Below are 12,786 nucleotides of genomic sequence, written 5' to 3' on the forward strand. Positions count from 1 at the left end.
CAGCTTCAGGTTCAGCAGGATCAAGGTGGTGAGGCAGCCTTGGTCCAGCTTCAGGTCCGGCAGGACCACGGTGGTGAGGCAGCCTTGGACCAGCTTCAGGTTCAGCAGGATCAAGGTGGTGGGGCAGCCTTGGACCAGATTAAGTCCAGCAGGACCATGGTGGTGAGGCAGCCTTGGACCAGTTTTAGTTCCAGCAGGATCAAGGTGGTCAGGCAGCCTTGGACCAGCTTCAGGTCCAGAACGACCACGGTGGTGAGACTGTCTTGGCCCAGCTTCAGGTCCTAGAGAGCATCACGGTCTCTGTCCTCGACGAAAGCCTGGCTGCATCTCACTGAAACCTTGATGTGATTGCAGCCGGTTGCAGAGAGCACCAAAGGGCGAAAGTGAAATGGGGAAATGTTTGTTTAAACCTATTTTTGAGCGGCATCACCCTTCTGTTTATGTGAACAACTACATGCTGTTGATAGGAAAGTAGCAGTAAACGATGAATGTCTCTTCTTGCCGGATTTGCACTCAGAAGATTCTAGATATAAGGGAAATAAACCTCTGCCAGGCATTGCACCAATGGAGATCCTGACTCCACTCATTAGACCATGGAGGACCTTTTTGAATACCTCAGGAAATTTACAAATAAGGGGCTCATGTTGTCGGTAGCTTAGAAGGATGTTTTCGGGTCTATGTTCGAGGCTGCAGCTCCAGAGCAGACTGTGAGCTCTGACCTCCAGGCTCCCAACTTCCCAACCATCCTGACATCTTCACATCATTATGACATCTTTTTTAAACTAAATGCAGGAGTGGGGAAAGTGTTTGCGCCTGATCAGCACCGTAATGTGATCATTGATACTGGTCTCCAGGTCACCATGATCCAATCCCAACTCTTTATTCCACATTTATCACTTACTACGAATCAATACAAGGTAACTTGGAAAGTGATGTCTTGGAGACCTTTCTTCATTTGATATTTGTGTGACGGAAACTGTGGGTCTGCCCTAGGGGTGTGTGGGAGGTGTGGGGGGGGGGGGTACTTTCCTTTTCTGTTCTGAGAAATGCTGTCTTTCAGTAAAAGTGATGGGGACATTTACAAAGTGTGCTCCCTTAGGATGAACCGCCACCACAGAGTCATTGATAGTTCATGAAATACATTATTTATTTGTAGTCATTGCTGCACTGTTTCACATTCACAAATCCCTCTCAGGCCCTGCACACATTGGCACACAGTGCAGTTCAGAAACGCCCAAGGAAAGTGAGGCGTTCCTGAAATAACAATGTGTATCTCACGTTGATTTGCAGGAGACCTGTATCCACTCGAATGGGGGCCTCAGCTTGGATGAACACAGTACATTCAGTTTTGCCATGACTGGGAAATCCTATCAAGTCATTCTGCAACACTTTAGCAATTTGCTTCCAAAGGTAAGTCTGAATTGAAATATATATTTGCATATAGCTGTTATCCTCTGTTCTTTTATTAACTCTGGGGGCTGGTGATGTGCACATATGTTTGGAGAGATTTAAAGTGAATCATTCTGCCATACAAGCACAGACAGAACATGTAATTCCTCACATGAAAAACTCCACATGCAGATCACTTTAGGTATACGTTAGACCCAGAATCTTTGGTGCTAGGGCAACTTGAATTGTACAAAACTCTGTATTTCATTAGGTCTTCGCTGTTTCTTATTTGCACGTATTAATTGGCGTTTTAGAAAATAGGCTTGAAAAATAGCAAACCTGGTCATATGTTTACCGGAAGTACAAATTTCAACTCTGTGACAGCTTTTGGGGGATTGTCCCATTATCCATCTAGACAGGAAATTACATCATGAATTTCCCACCAAAACAATTTTAAAAGAAGGCGCCGACCAGAGAAATTCCTTCCCTATCATCTGTCTGCACAGGAAGGGACATCACTGGCTTCACTTTAAAATCATCGTTAAAAGAAGAAGCCGGGCAAAAGGACTTTAATTTCACTAGCCATGCACGTTGGAAGTGACACTACTCCCCCCCAAACTATCCTTAAAAGAAGAAGCCAGGCAAGAAGACTTCATTTCCCATCACCCATCTGCACAAGAAGTGACATCATCCATCTAAACAGGCAGTGACATCATTGGTTTCCTGCCTAAACCATCTTTAAAAGAAGAAGCCAGGCAAGAGAACTTCATTTCCAGCAGGCATGTACATTGAAATGGCATCTCTTTTTCCCACCAAACGATCTTTTAATGAAGAAGCCAGGCAAGCGGACTTCATTTTCCATCAACCGTCTGCACAAGAAGTGACATCACTGCATTTCTCATCATCCATAGACACAGGAAGTGACATCATTGGTTCCCTGTCAAATTCATCTTTAAAAGAAGAACAGATGGAAAACCAGTGGAGTACAGGGCATACAACTTTGGAACACTATGGGCCTCCACCCAAGGATGCTGGCCTCCTAGAGGGTTTTCAGGTGAGTAAAAAACAGTAGAAGTCCTATTTTCATTTTCATCCATACCCAAGACAGATCACTCCCTTTAAGGGGGGTGGATCCTTTCCTTTCTACTCCAGATCCTAGCGTTAAGCCCATGTGCAGAGCGTTGACGTTGGTGCGTCTGGATCCACTGGGCATGGACCTTTCCAATCCTTGGAGTGTAGGATTTGATGGATTAGACTGAGTAGAAATGAGCATCAGTTTTAACAATGAAACAAAGTTTTGTGAGTGTCCAGTGTGGGTCCAGGAGGAGACAAACAGAACTGTTTTTCTTTTGAAGTTATTTTTTTTTTTAAACAGACTTTATTAGGTCACAGAACAAAATGCAGTCAATCCCCGTCCCCGATATTCCGCCCTCCAACCAAGTCAGGACGCATTGCAGTAAGCACCCCAGCATATGAACTACAACTGTACAGCATTCACCCCAATAGTATCCGTGCTACAAGGTAGCGCATCCACAAGAGTAATCCACAGTGAGTGTGCAATACAGCCAAAATACCCCCCACCCCCTCCCCCAGCAACCCCCCCAACGAACCCCCCCACCCTACCCACCCACCCAAGCATTTCGCCAGTACCTATCAGAATTACATGTACATCAAAGCCTCAGCCACCACACGTCGGGCCTGCCTCCCAGCAATCCCAACAGAGAGTACCTCAAGAGCAGAGGGGGGAAGCCTGTTACAGGGCGCTCAAGGAACCGGGGTCCCATCATCCCCCACCGGACCTCCCCCATCCCCCACAACCGAGCGTTTGAACAAGTCCAGGAGTGCCAACCATGCCCGGGCCCATTCGTGCGATCTTTCATTTTCACTGCGTCGAGCCAGACACAATCTATAAGTCCCCTCACTTCCCGCCCATTTCTCCATTTCCCTAGCCCACCGTAATAAATTAGGGCCTTGCCGCGCCTTCCAATGAGAAGTAATCTCCCGCTTCGCCAGGACCAGCCCCAGATCAATAAACCTACTGGTGACCCTAGTCTTTGCTGTATGCGGAAATCCATGTAGCAAGCAGACCCCCGGACCTACCTCCAAGTCCCTCTCTGTCACCGTCAGGAGTAACGACGCCACTTCCTCCCAAAACCCTGTCACCTGCGGACAGTCCCAGAACATGTGAAGAAAAGTCGCCCACCATAACCACATCGGGGGCAAGCATCTGGCCCACCAAAGTACTCAGCTATCTTGTGAGGGGTAAGGTATGCCCTATGAAAAACATAAAACTGTATAAGCTGGAAGCGTGCATTTCGTGTACACTTCCAAGGGCGCTCCATGATTTCTTCCCAGTTTTTGTCCGTAATAGGTGCTCCCAGGTCCGCTTCCCACTTGACGCGCAGGGCAGCCAGGGGTTTCCGCATATCGCCAGTAATCCGCCTATAGAGACAAGTCACCGCTTTAACGATACCCGCCGCCATCACTACATACTGACAGGCAAGAGAGGTGTCCGGCTCTATCATCCCCTTCCACCAGTGCTTCCTGACGGCCGCAGTCAAGGCTGCATGGAACAGGAAGTCCCCCCGCGGGAGATCATGCCGCTCCCTAAAGTCGTCAAAAGGGAGCAGGTTACCATCCTCATATAAGTCTCCCAATGTCATAACTCCCGCCTCCTCCCAGGCCAATAACCGGTTCCAGTCTCCCCCGTGGGGTAGCGCCTCACACATTCGCAAAGGGATCTCGGGTGCGTAAGGAATGATCACACGCGCCCTCCTGGCCAACCGCGCCCAGCACTGTCGAACCACCCTCAAGTCCGGAGGTAGTGAGGCGTCCCTCACCGGCACCCGGAGCAGCACACAAGATAATTGGGACCAACTCGGATCTGCCCCTCTTTGTTCTTCCGGACGCCTGATGTGACCCGCCACCCACTTTGTGAACCACTGGAGCTGCGCAGCATGGTAATAGGACTCCAGGTCCGGCAACGCAAGGCCTCCCTCACTCCTGGGGCGCTGTAGAGTAAGCAGCGCTACCCTCCGCCTCCCCGCACCCCAGATGAAGCCCCGTAATCAACGTGGTCAGTTGAGCAAATAGCTTTCCCGGAATCCAGACTGGAAGTGTCCCAAAGTAATAAAGAAGTCTGGGCAAAATGACCATTTTCACTAAGGCGACCCTGACGGCCACCGACAATGGGAGAGTACCCCAGAACTCAAAGCAGGTTTTCGCCCCTCTTATTGCTCGCCCCACGTTGCCCTCTAACAAATCAGCGGGATCGTGATAAATCCTGGTTCCCAAGTAAGGCAAACACCGGGATTCCCATGGGACATCCCCCTGGCGAAGCAACCCATCCGGGCCCGTGGGAAACAGACAAGACTTGGTCTAATTCACCCGGAGTCCCGCCACCCTCCCCAGAGTCTCCAGCAAACCCCGCGCCCCCTGCAAGGCCTCCCCAGCATCCGGCAAGAAGAGAAGTAGGTCATCCGCATATAATGCTATGTGCTGCTCTCGTCCCTCGACCAGTAGCCCTGGAAAATACCGTCCCAACCTAGCATGAGCGGCCATGGACTCCATTGCCAGTGCAAATAATAAGGGGGACAGCGGGCACCCCTGTCTCGTTCCCCGAGCGACCGCGCAGGCACTAGATATCAAGCCCCCCGTCCGCACCCTAGCAGTGGAAGCACTATAAAGAAGCGCCGTCCACTGGACAAAACGTTCCCCCATCCCAAAAGCCCTCAAGACATCAAAGAGATAAGGCCACTCCAGGCTATCAAAGGCTTTTTCAATGTCGACCGCAAATATGCAGGCCTCCTCCTTGTCATAAGAGTCAGATCCCAAGATGCGCATCAGTCTGCGTACGTTTCTTTTGAAGTTAAATAACTCTATGTTGTAGATCAACTGTATGAAGCTAATACAGCGCCGGCAACTTAAAACTTTCAAATTCAGTTCATTCGTACATGTATTTTTTCATCCAGATACCCAGCCCAGAGAGTGTGCTGCTTCATTCAGATATGTTTCTTTATTTTCAATCAATGGAAATTCTATAAAATGTCCTCCCTTCACACACAACATATAGACAATATTCTGGACTTCATTGTTGCAGATCACAAAGGTACACAAATCAATTCAGTAAAACACCATTCTTCTTCACTGTCACACCATCATTCCTAACTCTTTCACACCAGCATCCTCATCGTAAAACCAATGTTTGTGAATCCAGATTCATCTCTTGCTCAGTCTTGCATACTAATTCAATCACTTAGTAATTTATTTCCTATTCACAGAATATTCCATAATTCAATCTAAAAAAACAGTTATAAGATCAAGTGTTCGTCATTATTTATTTTTTTCACACTAGCTGTGACTTATATTGTCTAGCGTGCCCTGGTTTATATAAACCCAAATCTTAAAATGTTGTTTTTCAATAGTGCTATGGCTTGTATTTGGTATCTTCTCAACGCACGTTTCGGCCAAACGCCTTCTTCAGCCTTCTTCAGGAATGTGCCATTCTCCTCATCAGGACCTCTATATTTTTCAAATGACCATTAGATCTTTATGATGATGCCAAAGCCAGTCAGAACCGGCGCTTCGTCTTCGGAACCGGAAAAATTACCATTGTCGTGTGAAGAAAATCGACGCATCAACTTGACTGCGGGACCGACACCAACAACATATGCGAAGACCCTTCAAGTGCATTTTATTTTTGGAAACCCGGGTTGAGAATCGAGCCCTTTGTTTTACCTGTCTTTAAAATGAGAAGTAAAGATACTTTCTTCCGTTCAGGTGTCAACCTTCCCAGAGTCATCACTAAAAAGATGCCCAGCCCATGTGTGGTATCTGGAAATCTGGCTGGTCTGAGCTGGATTAATGGAAGGTGCTTTAACTTGTGGTTCTAATTAAGAGTCTTAAAACGTTTTGTTGTGTGTAAAGGCCAAGATTGAACATTTTACCTAGAGCCGGGTTCAAGGAAGAGTCTTCTGTGTTTTGGAAGCAGAGGAGAGATGCCCATTTGACGTCACACCTGCTCTTGTGGGGGCTGCACAGCCAGAGACCCGGATGTCTTGTCAGGAAGATAGGGTAGGGATGCTGGTAACCTTCACAACTGCTAGTATGAGCAAAGTCAACAAAAGGACTTCTTTCTGAGCAAAATGAGTTTATTTCCAAACTGAAATAAAGCTATGGCGTCCAGTTTAAAGGCACTGTGGCGGTTGACATTCATTTACATTTTCTCTGCAAATAAAGCTAAAAAGGTCATAGTGAGCACGCAAGTGTTGGAAAAGAACGGATTATTTTTCATGATTGTTTCAGGTGCAGGATTATGGAGCAGCACTGGTGACCACTGGAGCACTTTAGATGCTTCATAGAAATGAATACAGCTTAAAAATGTCGGTGATTGATTTGTAAATAGACCTGCGCCCACAGTCACTTTCACTCGAGAAATGCACTCAGTTGTTGTCAGGTTTCTTTATCGAGGCCAGAAATTACCCTAAATTTACAGTGAGGGTACTTTGTGGTCACTTATTTTTATTTTCCCTAAACATTAGTGATCAGAAAATAAAAGACAGTAGAGATAGAAAAGGAGATCACATTGAATATTCATTGAATTTTAAATGTGGCCAACAGCTCAAAAGACATCATATCAGCACTGCCCATGAGGCCGGCCTCCTAACATCTGGCGCTGTGCTCTGACCCCTAGGGACAACCGTTTGAAGCAAAGAAACACTTTATGCCGAGGTCAGCACATTCCAGAGGGACATCTCTCCATCTCATTATAAAGCCTGTTCCTTCTGACCCCTGTCTGGCTGCCACCGGAAGTGATCTGTAGGATCCGGAAATTATGCAAAGCTCCCTATTAGCATATTATATTTGAACAGTTAATCTAAAGCCGAGTTTGACTTACTCACAGAGCGTAGCTGACTTGTGTCAGAGGAAACATTACACTGATCGCCCACCCTGAAACGGCTTTAGCACAGTACGGGTAAATCAGGAAAGGCGTTTTCATCAACTGAACATTACAATTTGGTAAAGTTTGGTCATTACAGATGGAAGTGAAGTCAGTATGGTCTGGGACTACCGAACTACCCCCTCCCCCGCCCTGCGCATAAACCACATTCACTAATGATGGACATGAGAAGGGAGTTTCTTTGGAGGCGGGGGTTGTATAACCCCCGGCCGTATTTATTAAAATATGAAAACAAAATTAAAATTGAATTAAACAATATTTACACAATTTACGCAGAAACATAACACGACATTTGATTACAATTCATATGCACAGATATCAGATGGCTAACCTTAACATATTTCTAATACATAGTTTTCCTATCCGAATCTAACATCTGGATCATAATCATACATTAATTACTTTCTGCGTATCCTATTTGGGCCTACGGCAAGGTCGCTAACCGGTGTCAGATCCTTATCAATTAGCCACTCCCTCCCATCGGAGTGCGCATGCGCAAAGGGCCCGCTTACCGAGAGGGTACTTCCCCCCCCCGGTTACCCCCATATGTTCCCTGAACTCCATTAAAATTGGGGGCTCTTGCACTCTGCGCCATTTAGTGACGTCCATGCCAGTGCGGGGTGGCCAACCAGCCTAAAGAAAGCGTGACTCCCCCCTTTCCCCGCACCCATCCAGCCAACCGGATGTACCGCCCCTGGAGTTAGAGGAGAGACCCCTTGTCCCTCCCCCTGGGTGACCCCATCCGAGAATGGTGCCGCCCCCTAAGGACCTTAAATTTACTGCTCACCAGTCATGACCTTACCGCCACAGGCCAGCGCAGTTGCCCGACTATCTGGCTCCCCCCTCCTGTTGCCCTGAAAGGTCATGCCCCGCCCTTACACTCCCTAGCCAAGCTATGAAATTTTCTCACATTATTTCGTTACCTAACCTAATCAAGTGGACCCCATCTTTTAAGAAGCACGGTTCTCCCCTGACAAGCCTGTGTGCAATGTTCTGTAGTTGAGGGGATCTGAACAGTTTCCCTATTTTATTGTTGACCCTCCTTACCGAGTGATTCAACGCTTTCACAGAACTCCCCCCCCCCTCCATTTAAATCTGGGTTTCATCTGCGACCAAACTATGATGCAGCCCTGGCACGCCTTAGCTAACCAGCCGACTTCGGAGATTATGTCCTCCATCAAGACCCTTCTGCCTAATGTTACCAAGTCATTCCCACCCAAATGCAAAATAACTATAGTGGGCGGAGGACTGTGTCTATTCAAAAGACCCAACATAAAAAATGAGTTTAGTCAAGTGCACTCCGTGTATGGCGAAGGTTTCAAAGTTTATCCAAATTCGAAGATTTTGGCGTGCAACCCGACCATGGTCTGACCTGGTACCACGTGTGATTATAAATTTCAGAGAAGTTGAAGCAAACGTACTTCAAACTCGGGTGCACTGCAATGCCAAATGCATATAAAAAATACACCAATTTCATTCAAGTTTAGTCCTTTTATTGCAAATGATCCAAAATGTTCTTTCAATTATCCTTGTTGCACGGTAGACTGAAAAAGTATGAATAGCTTCTACACGGCAGTTGTGCTCATGCTTCTTCCTGTCGCATGCCCCATACTTTAAACAAATCCTTAGTGGTTCTCCTTTGTCCCAATGCATTTCGGGCTTATATTCTAGCCCTTCTTCAGGGGTTCACTATAAGTTTAGAGAAACATTATCATTAGGTAGTGTCATGGCCCAACCATATCTTCAACACAACATCATTGCAGAACTCTAATCTTCCGATTAACATTTTCCCACTATGCGCTATAAAAGCGCTACGAGCATTCACTTAAAACAAAAGTCACCCCACATTATGCTAACTCCTTTTTATGTCGTTATAATTTAAACTCATGTTATCACGTTGTTACACCCCGTTCATCTATATTCATAATTCAGAGCTATAAACATGTGACAAACTGTTTCTACGATAGTACCCCCCTTCGTTCATACCTTTTATCACAGTCATTGCGGTCTCCCGTTCAAAGATTTGTTTAAAGTATGTGCAGCCGCACATAACGCTTATAACTATTGGAAGCCCATCGTCCAATCTTCTTTACACTACTGCTACGCAACCCCCTGGCTGTTGCCTCTGAGGCAGCCCCTATCCTGAATGAATGCGTCCCAAAATCCTTTGGATTCAGACCTGCCTTGCTGATCGCCATTGCCAATACCCTTTTAAACTGGAACATGGTAAGTGGGGTACCGTCTGCGTGTAGTAACAATGTCCTACCTACTGCACTGCTCCTCTGTCTGAGGTAAGCTTCTAGGTGCATCACTGGGCAACATGGATTGTTTTGTGCCCTGTGAAGTACAACCCCCTCACCCCGAGCTTCCTGATCGGTTTTTGATTTTTTAATGGTTAGTAGCAAAGCGTCACCCTGTATCTTCACGTGCTCCAGTAGGAGCCCACCCTGTGCATCCAACTTGCTGCGTGCCACCAATTCCCCTACTCTGAATGCCCCATAGAAAGCTAATGCAAAGGCAGCTCTGAATAGTAATGTCTCCCCTATTGAACTGCAGATGGCGCCCAATGCCGTTAGCAAAGCATTCAGCCGCTCCAAACCAATCGGCTGCCTGGTGTCAGGAGCAGCCCCCTGGATGCGTCACCACCCCTTCAATGCCTTCCTTACAATGAAACTGTTCGTGGGATCTTTTGTGTCCCTGATCTGTGCAAAGAAAGAAACCGCTGCTACATGTCGCCTGGCTGCCGCCGCGGAGCGCCCCTCCCTATTCAAGTTGTCTAAAACAAGAGGAATGCACTCGACGTATGCCAGCTATCCACCCAGTCCTGCCCCAAAAAAGTGCAGTAAGACCAAAACACCCCTTCGTAAGCTTTCCTGGTCCTGGGTGCTGGGCTAGCAGCCACGAGGTTCTGTAGTTGGGGGCACCAATCTGCCAAAGTACTTCCGGGAAGTGTGCTGATGCTGTCTCTGCAGATGGTAGATGTTCCCTGAAAACCTGCATCTTGAAGCGAGAGAGTGCGTCAGCAGCATTATTCAGCACCCCCGGGACATGTTTAGCCTTAAACTGTATGTTCAGCTTCATACATAACAGCACTATCTCTTTCAACAGGCGGAGAATCATCTTGCACCTTGCCGCCTGTTGATTGATGCATTCGACCACTGTCATGTTATCCGACCAAAAAATCACCGATTGATTTTGCAGATGATGGGGCCAAACGATCAATGCCACCCAAATCGGAAACAGTTCCAAGAAACCTATGTTGGCTGTTAAACCACTCTCGACCCACCAAGGCGGCCACTGTTGGGCCACCCACTGGTTCCCGAGTATGGCACCAAATCCCACACTGCACGCCGCGTCAGTCCATAAACCTAACTCAGCAGAAGTAGTGGGGGTTCCGGGCCACACTACCCTGCCATTGAAATCCTCCAGAAATGCGATCCAAATCCGCATGTCCTGGCGAACCTCAGACGACAGTCTTGTGTGATGATGTTTTTCATGCAGGCATGTCATGGCCTGTGAGATGGAACGTGAGAATGGTCGTGCCATAGGTATTACCCGTAGCACAAAGTTCAACTGTCCCACTGCCTGTTGCAGCTGGTGTAAGGTTACTTTTGACAGACACTTTTGCAATGCTGCACGAAATTTCATTATTTTTTGTTCAGGTAACCTAATACACCCTTGTACTGAGTCCAATTCAATGCCTAAAAATTCAATTGTGGTTGCTGGCCCCACTGTCTTCCCTGGTGCCAGAGGGACCCCAAATGTACGCATGAGCACACAAAATTCCTCCAATGCCCCTGCCCATTCCCGGGAGCCCGCCGACTCCAGAAAGAGGAAGTCATCAAGATAATGCATGACAAATTGGTGTCCAGTCGTCTGCCTGAAAACCCATTCCAAAAATGAACTAAATTTGACAAAATAAGCATAGGAAACAGAACAACCCATGGGCATGCACCTATCCATGTAGAATTTCCCTTGAAATGAAAAACCTAACAGGTGATGATCTAAAGGATGAACCGGCAGCAGCCGGAATACAGATTCAACATCCGATTTGGCTAGCAAGGCCCCTGGTCCCAAAACCCTTAACATCTCCACCGCCTGGTCAAAGGAAGCATATTTCACACTGCAGAGTTCCTCATTGATGGTGTCAATCAATGAATTGCCTCTAGGGGCTGATAGATTATGAATCAACCTGAACTCCCCCTCTTCCTTCTTTGCGACCACCCCCAGGGGGGAGCAGACAAAGTTTGGCACCGGGACGGAGTCAAATGGACCCGCTATTCTATCCAGGCGCAATTCCTTATTAATTTTTTGTGCTGCCACCCCTGGGTTTGATCTTATCGACAGCTGATTTTTACACTCTGGTGTCCCTGTGTAATTCCCAACTGGGATCCTGAAACCATACAAAAACCCCTCCTGTAACATCCTAGCTGTGGCATGATCTGGGTACCTATTTAACCAGGGAGTCATAGCAAGTACGTCAATGGGTGAATGCGTTACCTTTTTTTTTTTTCCTTATTCTTTTTTCTTCCTCCCTCTATTTCCTGAAAAGGCATTCCCTTTTTTAAGGCATTTTGACTCTGGGTGAGAGGGGTGGTTACATATGGAGCATGCATGTCTGAATTTACAAGTGCCTTGGGCTCTGGTGCATGGCTTTCTATTGGAACAGACTTCCCCAATATTTTCGTACGGACATGTCCCTTCTTTGTTTTAGAAAGCTGATGAAAACATACCTCTTCTAGCCCAAGATAGTCAGCTGTCGCAAGCGCAGAGATACCCTTCTGGGTGATTCAGCGCTATATAAAACTATAAAAAAAAAAAAAAAAATCCCAGCATACTCCTTTTCGCCCCCCCCATTCCCTGTGCCCCCAGTTTGTGTTGGCCGAAAGGACTGAGGTGGCTGAGAAGTGTGACCCTTGCCCCAATTTTGGCCTGCATTGCCCGGCTGCCCTGGGCCAAACTGGTCAAACCATGAGATAGAGTCCACCCGGTCCCATGTGAGTGAAGGGTCAAATTCTTTTGCCTTCCTGAAATTCATGTCGTATTCTTTCCAACCTACGCCACCATATTTATCATGTGTCATCGTTACCCTGCTCTGGTAACACGCCATTTCTGCTTGCAGATTAAGTGAACGTTCAGCTATTATGGCCATAAACACTGAAAAAGCCCTTATCCAATTGGTCAATGTCTCCTCCACCCTGAATCTTGACATTTCTACCCGCCACTCACTGGGAAGCATCCAATCTTTTTGCCTCTTAGCATACTCCATTTCCCTGTTGTCAACAAGTAAAGAAAACATATTGACATACGCACCAGACCAAATCAATTCCCTCACCTCGCGTGTTACATGCTGTGCTAAATTTTCCCTCCTGGAGGGTAGCACCCCCGCGCCCAACAATGGCAATGCCAGCTCCTTACCTATTGCCCGAACTCCCGCT

The 12,786-nt window shown here is 47.1% G+C and overlaps 1 protein-coding gene across 2 annotated transcripts in view; it reads left to right on the forward strand.

Moving 5' to 3' along the window:
• Positions 1–12,786, forward strand: part of LOC146788635 (putative cation-transporting ATPase 13A4) — a 348,080-nt gene that overhangs the window by 232,522 nt on the left and 102,772 nt on the right. For both annotated transcript variants that reach the window (XM_085635825.1, XM_085635826.1), the window contains exon 20: positions 1,291–1,410. In XM_085635825.1, coding sequence (XP_085491951.1) covers positions 1,291–1,410 — 120 coding nt within the window. The remainder of the gene's footprint in view (positions 1–1,290; positions 1,411–12,786) is intronic.

The sequence above is a fragment of the Triturus cristatus genome, chromosome 11 (genome assembly GCF_964204655.1).
Source record: "Triturus cristatus chromosome 11, aTriCri1.1, whole genome shotgun sequence".
NCBI lineage: Eukaryota > Metazoa > Chordata > Amphibia > Caudata > Salamandridae > Triturus > Triturus cristatus.